Source organism: Gracilinanus agilis, chromosome 4 (assembly GCF_016433145.1).
Source record: "Gracilinanus agilis isolate LMUSP501 chromosome 4, AgileGrace, whole genome shotgun sequence".
NCBI classification, from domain to species: Eukaryota; Metazoa; Chordata; class Mammalia; order Didelphimorphia; family Didelphidae; genus Gracilinanus; species Gracilinanus agilis.
Genome location: NC_058133.1, coordinates 457,927,286 through 457,948,757, shown reverse-complemented (window position 1 = coordinate 457,948,757; position 21,472 = coordinate 457,927,286). Strand labels below are relative to the sequence as shown.

General features: G+C 37.6%; 1 protein-coding gene across 1 annotated transcript in view; it reads left to right on the top strand.

Annotated features, from left to right (window-relative positions):
* Window positions 1-496: 496 nt before the first annotated feature.
* Window positions 497-21,472, top strand: part of HENMT1 (HEN methyltransferase 1) — a 36,907-nt gene continuing 15,931 nt past the window's right edge. Inside the window, exons 1-5 of the mRNA XM_044675917.1 lie at window positions 497-538; window positions 3,117-3,245; window positions 7,668-7,780; window positions 10,198-10,332; window positions 17,535-17,717. Of these exons, the coding sequence (XP_044531852.1) occupies window positions 497-538; window positions 3,117-3,245; window positions 7,668-7,780; window positions 10,198-10,332; window positions 17,535-17,717 (602 nt within the window). The remainder of the gene's footprint in view (window positions 539-3,116; window positions 3,246-7,667; window positions 7,781-10,197; window positions 10,333-17,534; window positions 17,718-21,472) is intronic.

Below are 21,472 nucleotides of genomic sequence, written 5' to 3'. Positions count from 1 at the left end.
GGGGTCTTGCACACCTTTTCTCGCGGCTTCCCGCGAGGGCTGTGGCCTGACTCTGAATCTCTGCACCTCCCCTTGCCTCCGCCTGGGCCCCATACTATTTACAGCTGCCCCTCCAACCAAGGCAGCCTAGAAGCACGAAGTACGGGAACTCTGGAGAGCTAATTACCTATACCCCGAGGTCTTCCGGCCCACACCGGCTCCTTATCCCCGAGGGCGGTTGGGAGCAGAGCTGTGAGGGCTCGACACCTGGGCATGCCCAATCTCAACCAAACCGCGTGGTTTGCGGGCCTCTGAGCCGCACCGGAAGCGGGAGCGGTAGGGGCAGGAAGCCGGAAGTAGGCGGCATTGGTGGTGGCCGCGGGAGCAGCAGCCGCAGGCTAGGGCGGGTTAGCCTCCTCTCCTAGAAGGGCCGACCTGGAGAGAGAGGCCATTGGGCGCCTGCGGGGGCGGGGGCGGAGGCAGCCTGGAAGCTCTGAGGCCTGGCGGGTGGGGGGGTATGATCTTGGGGCCCTGCAGGGCACTTGCTTCCTCGAGAGAGGTGAGTCAGGACCTGGCACGCCCCATGTGAGAGGCAGAAGGCCCGAAGCCTGGGTGTGGAGTAGAAGAGGAGCATTACTTGCGCCATTAGGTGAACCTATTCTTGGGCTTACACTTACGATAAGAACTGTACAACTTAAATGGAGGTCAGTGCTCAAAAGTTACAGAATTAAGCTAGTGGATTGACATGAGCATGCCAGTTTGTTTTTTTTAAAGAATATCCATAACATCAGTTAGGAAATTGCCTTAGGGGCTTTGCATAAACTTTGCTCTTAATTTCTTTCCTCTGTAAAATGAAGTTGTTAGAGTGGATGGCCTTCAAGATGCCTTCTAAAGCCAACATTACAGGAGAGAAAACTGATGCACTCTTTTAGTTCGTGGATAGGTCATACTGTTTTAAAGGGAAAAATCTGAAAAAGAGATATGATTGGCATTGTAAGGATCAGTGGTAGAGATGCTCATTTTTTAAAAAAATAGGTTGGTGAAAAGAAACAAAGAAGCACCTTTTGCACAGATTACAGTCTGTTATTTTACATCTTTATTGCTTCTTTTCAGTTAGAATGACCAGTGAGATGCTCAGAAGTTGTAAAATCTAAACCATCCCCCCCATCCCATCCCAAGTCCCCTTTCACTGAGTTTTAATTACCTTCTCAATTTTGTGATTTACTTATGATGACATTATACCATTAATGAGAAGTGAATATAAAGGCTACTAGGATTTTGCTTAACAAGACTTAGGTTTTAAAAAATTATGATGGGAGCAGCTTTTGGGGCTCAGTGGATAGAGTCTGGAGTTCTGGATTTAAATCTGGCCTCAGACACTTTCTTACCGTGTGACCCGACCCTGGACAAGTCACTTGTCCCCAATTGCCTAGTCCTTCTGCCTTGGAACTGATACTTAGTGTTGATTCTAAGACAGAAGATAGTGATTAAAAACAATTGTTATGGAAAAGTTCAAGGACCAGGTAATTCTACTGAATGTTTATTGTTTGGTAAACCTAAATTAAATATAAAACTTTATAGTTAGCATCATTTAAGAACATTTGACTCAGAAGTCACAAATTTAAAAAGCAGTACTCTCGTTGCCATAGAATTCTCTCCTTTCTTGAGCCAGCATATTTAGATAAAATACAATATAGATTTCATGAAAAAGAGAGAACTGATGAAATCTATCATTTTTAGACTTGTAAGCCAGGTAAATGAGAACTGTGTGTTATAGAAAAGGTACACTGGCCAGGCTGACAAAATGTTTGATTTTAAACTAAATAGATCAACAAATTGAATTTTAAGACACTTTAGAAAAAAACAATTCAAGATATCCTTTGAAGATACAGTGATTTAAAAAAAAAAATCACACTGACATTCTGGACAGAATTAATTGTTATTTTAGGTTTTTCTGTACTAGGAAAGTTCTTTGACAGAGTGTAAGATACTAAGAATTAGTTCTAGAAGGAACTTTGTTAGAAGTTGATCAGTTCTTTTTTTGCTTTAAAGAAACCAAGACCTAGAGAGGTTAGGTAATACTCCTTAGGTTACCAAATTCATTTGAATCCTTGGATTTGAACCTTTATCCTCTAATTTTAAGGCTAGGAATTTTTTTCTGTATAATTTCACCTACAAAGTGGGGTATATGGGGTGTTTAGGGAGGACTAGCACCTCTTTTCAGGGTTACTTGTCCACCTTCATGCAGCTTTTTCTTCTATGGTTCCAAGAAGCTATAGCATCAGCATAGGCCACAGTGCTTTCTCAGTGCTAACCCATCTTGAGGATAGCCCATAGGCTTTAAATCTGTTTGGTAAGGGGAATGTCTATCCCAAGGTCATCCACTGCATCCATGGCAATTGCCAGTTCTGATTTTGTCTTGCTACTCATTTTTTTAAACCCTTACTTTCTGTCTTTGGAACTGATGCACAGTATTTATTCTAAGGCAAAAGAGTGGTAAGAGCTAGGCATTGGGCATTAGGTGACTTGTCCAGGATCACACAGCTAAGGAAGTGTGTTTTGAGCTCAATTTGAACCTATGACCTTCCATCTCTGGGCCTGGTTCCCAGTCTACTGAGCCACCTAAAACCTCCCCCCTTACAATTGGACTTTGATTTCTCTGGAAGAGAGAATGAGGCTGACGACTTTGTGCAACTCTGTCTTAAAATCAACCCACATGCAACTCCGAGACATCACTCATTATAGTCCCTGGGCCTCTTCAAAAAATGAAGGACTAACAACAGCTGATAACAGTATAACACAGGTGGTGGTTATAGGGCAAGTCAGTTAACCCCCATTGCCTAACCTTTACTGATGTTCTGCCATGGAACCAATATACAGTATTGATGGAAATATTATGATGGAAAATAAGGGTTATTTAGTGTAATGTGAGTTGTCCCAAAATTTTAGCTTTAAGAAGCTAGCATTTAATGATAGCTTTAAAATGCACTAAAACTTTTGGGAAACTCTGTCCAATAATGGCATGTATGTGGGTATAATATAGCTGTTTTAAAAAAAAAAACAACTAATTAGGAGTCATCTGAGGGAAGTGTTAAAAAAATTAGCTATTATTTAGAGAAACTTTTTTTTTTTTTTAGAGTGACGTTATGGTTGATTCAGACGTTCAAGGAGTTCAAGTAAAGGAGAATATTAAATTCACACCTTCATTATCTGAACAGCGCCATAAGTTTGTTTTAGATTTTGTACGGAAACACAAACCTCAAAAGGTTGGTTGCTATTTCATTGTTTTCAATATGTTCAAATGTATAAAGAAGGCTTTCTTCAGAATATATCTCAGAAATGGGTGAGCGGGTGGGTGGAGCCAAAGAAAATACTGTTATATTTAACTGAATGTTGTTTTTTTCTGTCTTTGTATCTCTCAGGCCTAGCACAACACTTGGAACAAAGGTGCATGAAAAGGTTTGAGTTGAGTCGAGTATGTTGCAGTTTGAACATCTTTAGAGAGTTTGGCCAAAATTTTATCAACTTGGTTTTTCTGTATTGAGGGAATGCTTTTAAGTTGGTAGGCTTATTTAACTGAATTAAGCACTTATCCAATATAAATGAAATTAGATTTTTACTTAATAGCATTTAGGATTGGTTGAGGCATTTGATACACAATTGCATTGTCAATGTAGTAAAATTGTCATGGATTAGGGCCCATTGTACTTAATCAAATTCTATAGTAAAATTCTATTTACCTATATTTCTGTTGAAATTGACTTGTTTTAAAAAGTTGTGTTTAATAAGAGCAGCTTTGTTCATAATAAATAAGATTTGCAATAGACATCTTAAAATAGTATTCCTCTCAGGTTCTGTATGTGCAATGTGCACGGGTGGTGACCAGCTAACTTTCTTTTTCCTCTGCTTTGCCCAGATTCCTCTCGGCACCTCCTTGTTCTTTTTCTTGAGGAAGCTAGTGTCTCTTGCTTGCCTTTCCATCCTATAGCTGACTTGTATTCTTGGATCTTTTGATTCAATTCAGTAAGCATTTATTATTTGTCTGCTATGTACCAGGATCTGTACTAGACTGTGGGAATGCAAAAATGAAATAGCTCTTGCCTTTAAGGAACTTACATTCTACTGAGGCAAAGCAACATGGCTACAGATGTGTAAATGCAAAATATATCCCAAATAATATATATTTATATATTTAATACCTTTACCTTCCATCTTGGAATCAATACTGTGTATTAGCACTAAGGCAATAGAGTTGTAAGGCCAGGCAATGGGGTTAATTGACTTGCCCACACAGCTAGGGAGTGTCTGAGGCCAGATTTGAACTCAAGACCTCCTGTCTTTAGGCCTGGCTTTCTATCCACTGAGTCATTTCACTGTCCCTCTTCTCTAAAACAGTATTTTTGAGGGACAGGGTGAAAATATTAATGGAGGAGATAGAATCAGAAAAGAGCACATAAAGAAAGTGGGAAGGAAGCTGAAGTTTTATGGAAGGCAGAGACTCCAAAAGATAGTAGTAAAAAAAAGAGCATGTTGGCCAAGGAAGACCTTGTGCAAAAGGCAGGAGGTAGAATGTTGTGTGCAGGAAATAGCAGGTAGGTGAATTTGGCTAGAATATAGTGTGTGAAGGGAAAATTCTAGGAATATGGCCTGGACCATTGTGAAAGACTTTTAAATGCCACACAGAGGAGTTTGTATTTCGTTCAAGAGGCATTTGGAAGCCACTTGGAGATTATTAAGCAGGAGTGTGATATGGTATAAGAATAATTCATTTATCAGCTTTCTGGATCATGGATTGTAGAGGGGAGAGACTGGAAGCAGAGAGATCAATTTAAGGGTTCCTGTAATAATATAGGTAAGAAAATGATGAGGATATTGAAGAAAAATACTGTAATATGGGTTTTGGGCATAGCCTGACAGAAATATATTAATTGAATTCTAATTCTAGATATCTCTGCTTAAGAAACTCCAGTGGAACAGAAATTCATCCTATCTTTAAAGACCTCACAAATTTATTTTCACTCAGTATTTAACAGTATTCCCAAACAATGGCAAAGTTCTACAAAAAAAAGATAAAAAGATAGTTGCAGACCTTTTGCGAAAGTTCAGTTAACATTTTGCTCATCAAACAGAACTTTAATAAAAGTCACTTAAACTTTTAATGCACACTGGAAAGTTTTTTCCTAAAACCATTCATTTATTTTTTAACCACTCTTTACAAAGGTCTCTTCTTTCAGGGTGGTCAAAGGTAAATTCATTAGATACTTCTGTCAGGTACACTAATTAAAACCTTGTTCTCACTCTTAGTCTGATCATTAATCATTTTAGGTACCAGTTCTTCCTTGGTTAACTAGAACTTTCCCTTTAGATTGAGCAGGCCTTTGATAAGAATGATTTTTTAAAAAGATTTCAGTGTTGGACTTTGTTTCAGAATTGATAATTAAAAACTGATAAAGATTTCTTATTCTGATTAGTCCAAGAACATCTCAATATTTTGTAGCATATATCCTAAAGAGAGAACAAGGCGGAGAGGGGATTTCAAAAAGGTCTTGAATTATGATGGTGGCTGTGTGTGTGCAAAGGGTGAGGGATGAAAAAGCTGTTGCTGAAGTAAAAATCAATAAGACTTAGCAACTTACTGACAGTAGGAGTGGAGAAATAGAGGGAAGAATCAAGGATGATTCCAAAGTTTAGAACTTGAATTCCAAATAGAATGGGAAATTAGAGGGGGGAAATGAGGGGAGAAGTGGAAAGAGGAGTTCAATTTTAGATAGGATGTATTTGAGATGTCTTTTGGACATCAGGCTGGGTATATAGGTTTGGAATTCATCTGCAAAAAGATGATTACACTCTGGTAGCTAATGAGATCCTCCCCCCTTCCCTGGAGAAAATATAGAGAAGGAAGAAAAGTGGACATGTCAAACATGCAGCTCACTGTACAACTCTCCCCAGCAAGATCAGAACCTGGTTAAAATGTAATTGAGAAATTAGAAAAAATCATACTAAACTAGAGATAATTTTACATTTCAAGACCAAGTCAACAGGCAGCCTGCAGAAATCCTTATGTCTAATTTAGTGGCCTGGTTTCTGTTTGAGTTTGATGCCAGTGAAGAAGAGCATCCAACAGTCACCTGAAAAGGGGGCAGGAAATGTGTGATGATCCTAAAAAGGAGACTTGGGCATAATCAGATAGGTAAGAAGAGAACTGGGAGAGAGCAGTTTTATGAAAACACTGAGAAAAGAGAATATGGGGAGCATCAGCATTGAGTGAAGCAGGTGAATACGGGGAAAAAAAAACCAAACCACTGGACTTGGCAATTGAGATTTCTTGGTAATCTTGGAGAAAGCAATTTTAATTGAATAGTTAAAGGAGAAGTGAGTTGGGAAGGTGATGAAATGATATCAATATGGACATCTTTTCTAGGATTTTATTCGTTAGTATGCTTTTTAACAGGCATTAGTCCCTTAAGTAAAGAAGATGGAGGTCGCAGCTAGGTAGCAGATGGATAGAGTGCCAGACCTAGTTTCAAATTTGGCCTCAGACACTTCCTAGCTGTGTGACCCTGGGCAAGTAAACCCTTTTCCCCTTCTCCTTAAAGTTGATACTAAGAGAGAAAGTTAAGGTTAGGAAAAAAGTTGGAGCTTTTAGATATCTAGTAGAGAATTATGATACAGAGTTTAGGACCTTTGCATTTCTCCTAAGCTTATACCTAACTACCTCTATCTTGTGGAGAAAACAGCTATGTGAGAGCTTCTATTAAATGTGTGGTTTATTCCAGATGAAGGAGTTAGTAGTGCACTAGGTACATGACAGACATTGACAGAATTTATCTCTTCTTCAAAAGGCAGTTACTTTCTTTGAATGTTTTAGTTTATAGTGTGGTCTTAAGGCACTGAGGATATACTCTAGCCTTTGGGGTTAGGTTTTGATCAGCTGATGCCATGGCTCTTTTAGGACAATTGAATGATTTGCATTCCTTTAAATTAGATGTTTCTAAAGACCAGCAAGAGCCATTACTGTGAGACTGATAGTATTTTTACAATAGGAAGGATAGGTTTCTACTTAAGAAACTATCTACAGTATATTAAACTATCTACAAAGTAATAATAAAAGTGTAATACATCGATACATTGATTCTGTTTACATGGAAGACTCAAATTAGTCATTCTACTATTAAGATCTTTTTGTTGTTCGTGGGAACTTGTCACCAAAGAAGGTACTCTATAAAACCAGGGAAATATTTATTGAGCCATTCAATGAAATGTTTAAAAATACCTGTTTTCTGATGCTATGGCCCACTTTCTTATTCAGTTTTTAAAAATTATTTGACCTCATTAAGTTTTTAACAGTGTCATTATCTAGGGGAGAGGTGGTTCAGAACTGTGATCTGCTTCAATAGAGGGAAGAACTGATAGATTTAGAGTTGTCTGGGACCCAGAGGTTAAGTGACTTACTTATAGTCACACAATTGGTCTATGTCAGAACAAGGGAAAGTTGTCTTCCACACCTGACTGTAAGTCCAGCCATATCCCCATACACCTTGCTGCCTTTCCATGTAACTAATTTATTCTGTTCTTATTTCCAGGAACCTCCTAAATTCATGCTTGAGCATATTTTTGTGATAAAATATCTGATATGAAATATCTTTTGAGATAGTATGTGTTTATTATCTTTTCCATTTTATTTATAGGTTGCAGATTTGGGATGTGCCAACTGTAAGCTGTTATGGAGGCTAAAATATCATGAGTCCATTGAGGTGCTTGCTGGACTGGATATTGATGAGAACATATTAACACGGAACATGTAATATTTGAAATTTTTTTCCCTAAAGGATCTTTATTTTTAGATCAATGAGTATCACTAAACATGATTAGGTTTAATTTTGTAGATTTTGAGCTCGAAAAGGTTGGGAAGATTGAAGAAATAGTCTTACTCAAAACCAGTGAATAAGATGAGAGAGAGAGTGATAGTGTGTGAGTGCCTGTTTTGAGTTTGATTGGATTGTGTTTTTTAAAAAGGAAAAAAAAAACTCACCTTATTTGTGTGATAACCATAACTGGAAAAAGAAATTACTATTCTTAGGCCAATAAAATGACCCTTAGTGAATTAGACTTTTTAAAATTTCAGTCCAGTTTGCTCTCTATTATTTAATTATGCTCTATCTTATCATTATAGATGAAAATGCATGCAGGTATGAACCTCGTCTTCAAATACACAATTGATATAATTATATTGAGAATATAAAATCATATAGTTAGAGATCTAGAGTTGATAGCAAAATAAAGACCAAACAAAACATTTGTCTTGGTTTTCAAATTTGCTATTTCTTATGTGTGTATTAAGATCATACAAGATTTGTTGATGAAACTGCAGAAATAATTTTGTTTAATGATCTCATCTGATAATGAATGTCAAATGAGTTAATGCATATAAAGCCCTGTGCAAACTTTAAATGACTGTATATTTAATGGAATAAATGCAGCATAAAGTAGGAAAACATAATCACTACAGATATTTGCTAATATCCTCAAATGAGTCTTGTGTTTAAAGTCCAAATAGATTTTTAGATGATCCTGCTTACAAATAATTTTGTGTTTGATTGCTTTAAGTTCTGGAACACTATGGGACATCTCATTTAAATCCATGTCTTGCTAAAGATATCAATCTCAACCTAGAAATCTATACAGGAAATAGCAAATAAAAGAAGAGTGCTTGTTACCCAGAGTATAACATATGGAAGGAGCAGCCTACTGAGTTGGTCTGCCTGTACATGCATCTTGCATGAAATCTGCACATGAACTATGAACCAAGCTGAAAGTTGATTAGGTTAAAGAATAGGTTAGATTATATCTAACAAAGCACATGGCACTTTTATTGATAATGGATTGTTCCTTACTGGAAAAGCCTAGAGTTTTAACTCCATTATTCTCCAAGTAATACTGTAATGGCTATGAGTCATGGAATTCCATGTTGGTTGAATGTGATAAGTTGGCTGCAGTTATTTCTTTTGATGAAACAGTAAGAGCAATTAGTAATCAGATGTGTATGAATGCAAAAAGAGATGAATTGGGCATAAAATGAGATTATGATGACAGGATGGCTAGATCAAGATATTGATATTCCTAACATAGTAAAAGAAGATCTCTAGCATGTACAGATCTGTGCACAATTTTTGGAAGGAAGTAGACAAGAACCATACTAGATGACAAAAGGCTCTAATCTCTGTTGATGGACAGAGAACCCATATAGAGGTCATAATGCCATAGAAGTTTTGCAGTAGTGTACAGTTTGAGACCTTAGTTTCTGCTTTTTAAAATTAAATATTTTTTCATGGCCACAAAAATGGTTCCATTTTTACAAATTAATTTGGTCACTGAATATAGTTAGGGGCTTAAAATATCTTTTAACCTATAAATGCTTATCTTGGAGTGGGAAGAAAGAAGACCCTTAATTAAATGGAGTTGGGTAATTTTCATAGCAAAGCAGAAGAAATTGAATTTTTAATAGTCTTCATTTTATTGAATTCAATTAAGTTGTAATCTATTCAGTATTGTGTCATTTTATGCACAATTTCATATTAAGTGTTTTAGAGTAAAATATTGCTGGCATCAAAATTTTTTCAAGACTGTTTACAGATAGATTTCTATAGAAGATAGTTTAATAAATGCCACTCTGTAACTGAGATATGCCCCTTAATTAATTCTTTAACTATCTCAGTTCATAGCCTACATGCACCTTATTTTCCCAATATAAGTATTAGGAATATTTTCATGAGGGTAAGAAGCTTTGAAATTAGATATCTATTCATAAGTGTAAAGTCCTGTGATTGCTAGTCCTTTAGATTTTGATAATCCTCTACCACACCAAAAAGGAATTGGCTTTTGCCTGTTGATATTTTTGTACTTTTAAACTTCAGGTTCATTGTAATATCAGCTCTCAAAAGTCTATTTCTATGGAGGGTCTGATTATCTGTGTTATCATCTGTAGGCCAAGGAGTGCTGTGGCATAATATGCATGGTTTCTATTCTATTAACTTTTCCTATTTTGCCCATTAGAGTTTTTGTAGTTTAGGCTACAGTTTGATTCTCAGACAAGGTTTAGTATGAATAGTTCTTTGGGAGTAAAAATTCCTTCAACTTGAAGGCCTGGTGGACCTTTGACTGTTAATGATTATGGGCATCAGAGCACCTTTAGTCACCCTTAAAATTATGCTTTTGCAGTTATAGGTTACATACAGGTGCTGGAGACTATCTAGATCCCAGGGAAAGACCTTTAACTATTACCTTATATCATGGCTCTGTGGTGGAAAAAGATCCTTGCCTCCTTGGATTTGACTTGATAACATGTATAGAACTGTGAGTATTATTAATATGACAGGTATTCTGTGATACTAATTAAAGGATTTTTTTCTGAACAAATTAGTGGGAAACAAAGGGAAAAATTTCATATCATAAATGACATCTAAGCCCTATTTTTTACTTATGTAAATGCAATGGTGACCTCCTAGAGACTGGTGTACCACCTAAATCCATCTGAGTCCAACTAGTTGAGTCATCTAACAGAGAGCAAGTGTATACCATGTGTGGCAGAGCCAAGAGTACAACATACACGATGACTACACGTCTAAGAAAACATCATTAAAAGACCTCAAAACCCAGATCAAGGCAAAAACAAATTTTGACTCTAGAGGTCTGATGAAATATACCTCCTCACAGAGAGGGAAGAGACTACAGATGCAGAATATGAGGCATGTGCTACTTACTAGAGATGATCAGGGCATCATTTGGTTTTGCATAACTGTACTACATGGTTCTAAGAGAGTTCTGTTAGGGAAGGAGCGGGATTGAGGAAGGCATTGATAAAACATTACAGTGTTCTGAGAATTAAATCATTTGGTTCATTTCTTACATTTTTCAAAGGATGTGTAAATTACAACTTGGAGGAGAAATGCCCTAGATTCTTATTGGTGGCATTTATTATGTTTATAATTCTTTTACCCCAACTGACTTTACTTTGGAAGAGAGAGTAACATTGAAGTTAACATTTAAAAGAGCAGTAATAGAGACTAATAGTTTTCCCCATTAAAGTATATTCTTTTTTTTTTTTTTAACCCTTGTACTTCGGTGTATTGTCTCATAGGTGGAAGATTGGTAAGGGTGGGCAATGGGGGTCAAGTGACTTGCCCAGGGTCACACAGCTGGGAAGTGGCTGAGGCCAGGTTTGAACCTAGGACCTCCTGTCTCTAGGCCTGACTCTCACTCCACTGAGCTACCCAGCTGCCCTCTAAAGTATATTCTTGTTGAGGACAGGAACTAATTTTTACTTTACTAAATGCTTAGCACTATACCTGACATGTTTAGCAAATGCTTAATAAATACTTATTGACTAACACGTGGAAAATCAGAGTTCTTAACTGTAAAATATGCTTAATGGTTTATACATGAAAATTTTTGTTTGGTCAAAGGCAAAAAAACTCCCAACAAAACCCTTTCATATTCTACACCTAGTTGAAATTAATAGGGCTTATAATGCAGATGTTAAATTTTTTCCTAGGGAAAATGTTCACAAGAATTTAAATCAAACTTATTGACCTTAAGTTCTGAAGGTCTGCTTTTTCCTTTAAAAATTTTTTCCCCCAATTACATGTAAAAATAACTTTTAACATTCATTTTTTAAAATGTTGAGTTCCAAATTCTCTCCCTCTCTCCTTCTCCCTCCTTTCCTGAGATGGCAGGCAATTTGATATCGTTTATGCATATACAGTCATGCAAAATATTTCCATATTAGCAATGTTGTATCTTTTTTTTTAAATCAAGGTAACATTAACCCTCCTTTGCTGAGGTACTTCTCAGATTCTCTGTAGCCCTTTAAAGATCACTAATTGCAACTTACATTGTAGCTACTGATTATGAGGACTCCAGGGTAATATTCTATTCTATAGTTCTGGTGACTTGAGTTTATTGATGACAGGTACTCCTATTATCTCTTTACTCCTTGATTAGTCACATTGTTGTTCATTGTCCCCAGATCATTTTATTTTTGGCAGAGGAAAAAGTAAGAATTAAGTTGCTCAGTCTTCTCTATCTCATTTTCCTCTCTCTCTGATTCTCTTTTCCCCAAAATATCTTTAAAAACCCCTGCTTTGTTGTTTTTATTAGCATTAGAACTGCGGCTTAGAAGCAACCACAGGATTTTGTTTAGTGATTTAAAAAAAAAAAAAGAAATGTGGCATAACAAGGAGACTTGCATTCTTTGTTGATATTAAGAGAATTCTTGAATTGGAAGGGACTTTTATGACCATCTAGTCCAACCCTTACCCTGAAAAAAGATCCTGACTACAATCTATTTAATAAGTGATCATCTGGCCTCTATGAATGGGAAGGAGATTACTTCTCAAAGAGCCCATTGGCACAGGGCATAGAGTTGGAATAAGAATTAGGAAGACCTGAGTCTAAAACCTGCCTCAGACACTACTAGGTGTGTAACCTTGCACAAGTTACTTAACCACTCATGCTTGTTGACTTTTTTTCCCTGTGTAGTAGTCTATAGTGTACTTCAGTGACATAACTTTTTTTACACCTTCACCCACATACTGTTCTGCCTTTCTTCTCTGTTTTTGGGATTTCCTTATTTGAGCATTTCTTTACAAAATAACATTACCACAACCTCTTCTCCCCTTTTGAGTGAGATATACTAATCCATGACCCAATCATGGGTTTTATCTCACCACATCTCAATGATGGTTATGATGTCAAATTTGCTCCTTTGCCTTAGGACCTCTAGTACCTCATGTTTGTTGTCTAAATTTGTGGGATTTGTATATAGGAAAAAACTTTTTTTTACTATTTTCTCTTTTCTTGGATTTTGTTTCCTTTGAATTTTTGGATGCCTCAACTATTATACTCTGTAGCTTCTCTCTTTTATCTAACTTGGATGGGGATATATTATTCTCTCTCTTTCCATATATATATTCTCCTTCCCCTATCCTTTAATTTTAAGCCTTTTGCTCTTTATGCAAGACATAGCAAATGCTTCCTTTAGCTTTTGTTAGGGATATAACATCTCTGGCTATTAGATCTGGCAACTAAGAGATTGGTAACTTTCAGTTAAATCGGTAAGTTTCAGGTAAAGAGATCAGAAGCCAGATTGTAGAGCACTTTAGAAGAGAGTGAGATGAAAGGCTTATCAAAAGCATCAGTTGTATTTTGCTTTCTGGATAAGTTTAGCCTTATAAGGGGATATAGGACAATAATTAGTGGAGGTAGTTTGCCAAGCAAGGGCTTAAATTTTTTTTTAATTTGAAGGATGGAGGAGACTTGGGAATGTTTGTAGACATCAGGGGAGGAGTGAGTAGATGGGAGAGATTGAAGATGGGGTTGGAGAATAATAGTAGGGGCTGTTTGCTGGAGTGCTCAGAGATTTGTTAAAGAAGTTTGTCTTGGCAAAGAGAAATGTTTCTTCATCTTAAACTAGAGTGTCTGATATGAGATAAGGAGGTAAGTTTGGTGAATGATCTCCTTCAGTGTACTAGTGAGATGAAGTCCTTACCTGAGAAAATGGGAGGAAAAGTTACAGTGTGATGCTTAAGGAGAGACTAGAACTTTTGGAATAATTGATATGAAAAGCAGCACAGAGAACCTATTAGGAGGAAATAGAATGTTTGCATTCCTGCTGTTAGGGCCCAGATACTTTAGATAATATGAGTTTGTAGTGGGCCCAGTCAGCAGAGTTTTGTAATTTCTTCCAGCTATATTAAATAGCAAAGGAGACAAGATGGGAGTAATCTAGTATTGGAGTTTGTCAGGGTCATTGATCCATGATAAAATTGGGGGACAAGAAGATGGAGAGTAGAAGATAGTGTAGGATTGAGTTGATTCACTAAGGAGTGAAAGGAGAGTTTGGCCAGCGCAGGAGCCTGGGAAAGAAGCAAGGAATAGAGGGAAAAGAAGTCAATTTGAGGAGGAAGCAGAGAATTAGGGTTCATGTAAACCAGTAATTTGCAAAGTGGGCACCACTGCCCCCTGGTGGGTGCTGCAGCGATCCAGTGAGGTGGTGATGGCCACACTTTTTTTTGTATTGCTTTCTATTTTGAGTTCAATAAATAGTTTCATAATTTCCAGGGGGCTCTAAGTAGTATTTTTTTCTGAAAAGGGGACGGTAGACCAAAAAAGTTTGGGAACCACTTATGTAAACTAAATAAAAATGGAATGATGAACGATTATGACTGGATAAAGGAAGTTAAGAGTTTGTGAACAGGGAAATTGAAGTTTATGGAAAATGGTAAGGTAGAAGATGTAATTAAGGTAGAATGGAGAAGTAGGTTTGGGGAATTGCATAGATTAAGGAACTAGGAAGTTGCGTATTCGAGGGGGCATCATAATATATAGAAGTCTCATAGTATGAGGGCAAGAGTTGAGAAGTCAGTCAGTAAACATTTACTAAGTGTGCCAGGTGCTATGTAACACCCAGGGGCTGAAAAAAAGGCAAAGGACAAGTCCTATTCTCAAAGGACAAGTCCTATTCTCAAGGATCTCACAGTTTAATGGGGGAACAACATTTAAATTATGTACAAATAAACTATATGCATGATAAATTGGAGGGGAGGTACTAGAATTAAAGGAGATTAGGGAAGGTTTCTTGTAAAGGATGGGATTCTAACTGGGACTTGAAGGAAGCCAGAGAAGCCAAGAGGTGGAGATATATTCCGACCAGTCACTGAGATCTAGATTGGGTAATAGATTTATATAGTATGAATATATAAGTTTCTTAGGGAAGATGATCAAAAGAGAGACTGTCATCTGCCTTTTTTTAGTCCCGGTGCTTAGTATAATACCTGCACATGGTATGCACTTAATAAATGTTTATTGAATTCTTTTTTGAGCTCTTCTAGAGCCTGAGACCAATTTCCATTTTTCTTTGAAGTTTTGCATGTGACTGCTTTGATCTCATTGCCTTCTTCTGAGTCTGTGTCTTATTCTTCCTTGTTTCCATAATAATTTTCTATGGTTAGATATTCTCTGTGTGTGGTGGTGGTGGGTTTTTTTTTTTTTTTTTGCCATTTGCTCATTTTCCTAGTGCACTGTGGATTGTGCTGGGGTTGTGGTGGGGTTTGGGTCTTCACTGCAAACTTGGGCAGGGAATCGGAGCCTCACTCTAAGCTTCACCAGCCCAGGTGCACTATGGACTACTCTGTAATGGAGCTTGGGGCCTTCCTGCAGGCTTGGGCAGTGGCTCTGGGCCTCCCCTTTGGTTTGAATGGGTCAGGTACCATGGATTGCCTTATACTAGGGCTTGGGGCCTCACTGCAGGCTTGTGCCTAGGGCTTGGAACTTTAAGGGGTAAGTGTAGGGTACTCGGCTGTTGGCTTAGGTAGGGTCTTGGAGTCTTGAAGTTGGCTTGTGCCCAGGTTCAGAACCTGGAGTGTTAGATTGGCAGCTTGAACTCCTTGGCATAGCTTTACTGCCAGCAGTGCTCCTCTCTCACTCCACTGAAATAGACCTTCTCTGCCGACCTTTCAAGTTGTTTTCTGCAGGAGTTGCTTCATTCCATCCCCTTGTTGGTTCTGTCACTCCATTCATTCTGAGGCACTATTTTAAGGTTGAGTGGAAAGGATTCTCAGAGCAATTCCAGCTTTCTGTGCTTCTACTCTGCCATCTTGGCTCCATCTTTGACACCTGCTTTTTCAATAATGCAAGTGCCCTCTAAAGCACTTAAACGTTTTTGTTATATTTTCAGAAATGAGGTGTTAGATAAACCCCAAAATGTAATTAATTTTCTTCAGATCTTCTTATAAATATGAAGTTGACGAGGCTTTTGCCAGTTCAATCCTTTATTTTATCATTTCCACTCACAAAAATCATTTAGGTGGTGATATTTTTATTATTTGATATAAACAACTGTTAAAATAAAAACAAAGGGCATTTTTGTTTGAGGAAATTCCAACTACTTTACATATTGTTCTGCTTTGAGGAACCTCTGATTTACCCCTTCATCCTCCTTCTTACAGAACCACTCATTCCTGATATGTGGCTCACTCGGCTTTGTCATGAGCCTCCTTTCACTTTAGTTCTGTCCTGAAACTGTCCTGTAAGTTGTGGGGGTAATTCACCAAGTGCCACCTGTTTTCCTCCACTGTTCACATCTTTTCTGGTAATTCTAGATTTCAAATCCACTTTCTTTTGGATGCCTTCTCAGCTTATTATCAGTCTGCCTCTTACTTTTATCTAATTGGTAATCACAGCCATGGAAACATATACACATATAACACATATACACACTCATATATGTATATATTTAAACATTTATTTAAAAATGTACTTTATCATTTTTTCCTCAACTTTCTTTTTAGACATTTATATCACTTTGAGGTTTGTCCATCTTGTTTTTTCCCCTTACTTGTGAATTATCTCTGTGAGCAAAGAAGGTACAGTAGAAAGAGCACTGATTAAGAGTCAGAGGACCTGGGTTCAAATTTCATCTCAGATACTCACTTCCTTTATGGCCTTGGACAAATCAGTTAACCTCTCAGCCTCAGTTTTCTCTTCTATAAAATGAGATGCTTTAACTAGGTGACCTCCCAAGTGCCTTACAACTCAATATATGTGATCTAATAACCAAGACTCTTAAAATTTATGGCACCAAACAGTATCAAAATGTGCATTGTGCAAATTAGCCCCTTGATGATAAACTAACTCTGGATTTAATTTCTGATTATCTTATTTGTAGTACCATAATATCCCAAGTATTTTGGATATATTTGAGTTGAACTTTGAGGGGAAATGGGAAATGTAAAAGAAGGAATTTTCTAGTCAAATTGAATAATTTTCTGGTCCCACATATATCTTCTGTCTGCCAGCCTCCATGTTTTTGTTCACTCCCACTTTATTTCTAGAATGTCCTTCCTCTTCATCTTTACCCACAGAATGTAAGCTTTATGAAGGCAGCCATTGTTTATTTTTTGTTTCTGCATCCCTAGCTTATTGCACAGGGCCTGGTGCAAAGTAAGGGTTTAATACATGCTTTTTGGTTAAATAAATTTCTGCCCATCCTTTAAAATCCAAGTCAGAAGCTACCCCTTGCATGAAACTTTCCTTAATGATTGTCCTCCTCCAACCCAGAAATGGTAAGAACCTTACCACCGATATGTGGGAATTTTTTTGTATCTCTATTAGCTACCTGCATGTGTACCCTGCTAGTTTAGGGGTTCCATGTCTCGAAAATATGTCTCATCTAACATCTAGGGCAGAAAGTATAAGGCTCAGAAGTGAAATAGTTGATGGAAAAAAAATAAAGAGAACACACTCTCTGATTTTTTTGGGTCCCCAATGCTTAGAACTATGCCTGGTTCATAGTGAGGGCTTAATAAAAAATGCTTGTTGAGTTGATGTCTAAATTTTGTTGTAAATACTAATATGGTACTATAGATATTATAAATATTAGTCATTATAGACATTTAAAAAGAAATCAATGTTAAACCAGGTATAGTTTTTATTAAACTGCTTTAGAAAAAGTACTTTAAAAGAATCAATTTTAATTCATTGAATCTTAACCTTTTCAGAATAGAACATCTAGAAGCCAAAGAATTGGCCCAATTTCCAGAAGCAATATTTGGATTCTTGTCTCCAACCACAGTTATTATCAGCACACCGAATTCTGAATTTAATCCCTTGTTTTCAGGAAAGACAGTATTCCGACATCCAGATCACAAGTTTGAATGGGACAGAACACAATTTCAAAGCTGGTAAGTTTTGTGAATAACTGTCACAGTTCAGGTTAAAATAATAAAATTTATCTCTTTATATGTTAAAGTATATGTTAAATTATAGGATAAATAAAAAAGTTTTTATTAAATTTTTGCCATGTATTAAGAATTAGCATAAGTGCTGGGAATACAAATCAAAAAGAAGACAATTGCTCTCAAAGAGAGCTGGGGGAAACAACATTCATAGAAAGTTTCAGTTCCAAGTTATATGGAAAGGCCCAGTGGTTCTTAGGGTTCAATGAAAAAACAGACGTGAATATATCTTTTTTTTTAGTTAGGATCATATCCATTTCTGTTGTTGAACTATTTGACAATAGTAAGGGTCTTGGTAATGAGAACTTTGTTTTTTCTGGACAAGTAGGTTGAATTTCCACAAGGGTTGCTTCCCTAGATAATGTCTTTGGGAGCTAGGCTTGAAGCAGAGCTAGTGGTCTAAGAGTACTGCTATTATTGGGGCTCTGGGATGCCTGCTTATTAGTGGCATATGGTTGGTGGTTGTTGTTGGTAGTGGCAGCTCTTTCTCCACAAAGTACTTTCCTGGATGATAGGTAAAAGGGCAAGGCTGGAAGCAGAGATTATAGTATGGGAGATATATCAATGTAAGGATCTCTTTTCCCCAATTATTATTTTAGAAGCCATTGAGAATGCCTTTTATTGAAACTATACCTGTCTTTTATAATTTTTTTTGTCAAGGCTAATTATTTACCTTTTTGTAACCTTGATAATACTTAAATCACAAAAATGTTAACATTGGTAAAACTGCCAGTTATTTCATTGTTCATGGACATTAGCTGATAATGAATTAGAAAATGTATTATCTCCATTTTATCCATTAGGATATCATAAGAAATTTTGTTAAGTGCTCTGTTAAAATCTAGATGTACTATATCTCTTGCAATCCTCTGACTTACCAAGCCTAATAACATGTCAGAAAAGGAGATGAGATTCTTAGTGTGACCAAAATGGCTCTAAATATGCTGGCTTTAAGAAATTATGACTTCTTTCTAAATGCTTGTCCCATCACTTACATGCATTCTAAAATTTTGACAGAGCTCCGTCATCCTTGCTGGTCTATAGTTTGATCTATTCACTACTTTCTTCCTTAGTTTTGACAATTGAGACATTTGTCAGTTTCCAATCCTATAGGACCTCTTCAGTTTGCCGTTATTTTTTTAAAGCGTAATACACATTTTAGTCTCAGTCTCCCAGAGCATAGCCTATATTTGTCCCAAGAGTTATAATGGCATTCCTTAAGGGTTGAGGAAGTCTTCATAATGCTATTCATCTCCTGAATTCCAATCATTGGGGCAGCTGGGTAGCTCAGTGGATTGAGAGTCAGGCCTAGAGACAGGAGGTCCTAGGTTCAAATCCGGCCTCAGACACTTCCCAGCTGTGTGACCCTGGGCAAGTCACTTGACCCCCATTGCCCACCCTTACCACTCTTCCACCTATGAGCCAATACACAGAAGTTAAGGGTTTAAAAAAAAAATAAAAAAAATAAAAAATGAATTCCAACCATTGTGCTTCCCATGTGGATTATCAGTTAATATCAGTTATTTAGCTGGTCTCAATTAGCTTTTATTTCCCACTTTTATTGCCAAATCTCTCCCATCTTTCTCTTGATCTCACATTTGAACTCTTCAAGAGCTTGTGACCAGTTTTCATTTTTTTGGGAAGGTTTGGATGTGATTTCTTGTTTGTTCTCCTCTGCTGTCTGCTCTATTGTCTGGATTTTTTCTCTGTAAAAAGTATCAAGTGTTAAAGCGTTCTTCTTGATCTTTCTCTTTGGATGTTCTTGGGCATGGCTTGCCATTATTATTATGCTGTTTATCTTTCTCAGAAGTCTGGTTGAGGCAGGCAACCTCTCTATCTAGATGTGGAGCAGTTTTTACCTGAGTCACAGCACAGTGCTGCCCTCTGTAATGGGGGTAATTTGAGGAAAGGTGTTTGGGATAAGGGAATTGAAAGGAGGATGTTGGAGACTTGGTAAATGGATAAATTAGGCTACAGGTAGACTGGGATTAAAGGAGATTCAGGGTATAATAGGACTGAAGTCAGGAGTATAACACAGAAGGGAAACAGATCTTCTTGGGAGAAAGAAGTTAAACTAAACAGACTAACACAGCAGGCTTACAGACTGGGACTTAGATTCAAACACAAGCTGAGGGAAATAGACTAGACTGAAATTAACAAACAGGCTTTAGTTAATTTCACAGGAAGGGACCTATTTTGAAGTAACACCTTCCTTCAAGATGGATGCCCCAGCTACCCTCTGAGCCCAGAGTATGTTGTCTCTTTCCCTCTTCTTCCCTCTTGATAACTAACAGACAAATTACACTAAATAGAACTATTGAAACACAAAGGGTTTAATTGTTTGAAGAATGTTTGTTAGGAAGGTGGGTTAAAGGAAAGCCCTATCAGTTATTTCAGGAACCTCAGGTGGGGGAAGGGAAGTAAAGATGGAATCTGAGTAAGGACCTGCCTTACTCAGTTTTACAAAATGCTATCTAAAGAGAATAAATGATGATTTGATTAAATTATAAATAATGCTGTCAATTAGATAACTCTTCACAGATTTAACTCCTCTCTAATTTCTCTCCTTATAAACTCCACAGCCACTAAGGTAAGGGAAGGAAGGCAGGGTGGTATTAGGAAAGGAAGATATAAAGGGTCTATCTAAAATAATAATTTCTTAAGTAAATATATCAATGCTAGGCTAAATTTCAATATTGAAGCTAGATAATCTAAGAGCTCGCTCATTGACTTCCTCCCTTCACAGAAGATCCAGTCAACTGCCTCTCCTCAAGATTCTAAAACCTCTAACAGCTTTTTGGAACTCAGCCAAAGCTAGAAAAAACTATAACCCCCAATTCTGTATACTACACCTCTCAGCTTTATCCTTGTGCCCACGGTCTGCACTCTTTAGGCTCCTGGAGTCTCAAGTCTAGCTGTTCTCAGGGTCAAGACTCCTGGTGGTCCCCTTGCTTGTTCCTCTGCCTGAAGCTACTTTCAGAGTCTCAGAGCACAGCTTCCACAGTCAGGCACCCCTCTGCACTAGGTCCCCACCCAAGGTCTGTGCTCAAGGTCTGTGTTCAAAGTCAGCATTCTTTAGCCTCTTGGGGTCTTAAGTATTGCTACTCTCAGGAGCAGGCCCTGGCGATCCCAAGAACTTAATGAATGCCCCAGAGTTGCTCTAACTCTTGTGTGCTGGCTTTGGCACTGTAGGGGTATGTGTGTGTGTGTGTGTGTGCGCGCGCGCGCACATGTGCGCATGTTTTGATCAGCTCGCATTTTAGTGAGAGCTATTTCACCCCCTCATAGCATGGAAATGCCCAAATCCCATGTACCTTCAATGCTGCACCCTATTGTGGGGTCCTGTCGTTCATCTGGATTTGGTTTTTGTGTCCTTTTGAGGAGTCATGTGTATGTGGGTTAGGAGAGGTTAAGCACATTGCTTCTACTCTGCAGCCATCTTAACCTGGAAATCTCTTAATTAGCTTTTAGAGAGGGTTACTTACTAAGGTGGTATAGTAAGAACAGTTTGTACAAACGTCCTCCTCAAAAGCCTGGGACATAGTCTTCCACCAGAACCTTGGGAATCCAGAGAATATGTGGCAAAAGCATAACTCACAGCTCCTGGAGATCTTTTTTTGGAATCTTCAGGATATTTCTCTTGCATATGATGCAGCTTTTCTATTGAATGTCTTGAAGAACCTTGACTCCCAGTGCAGACA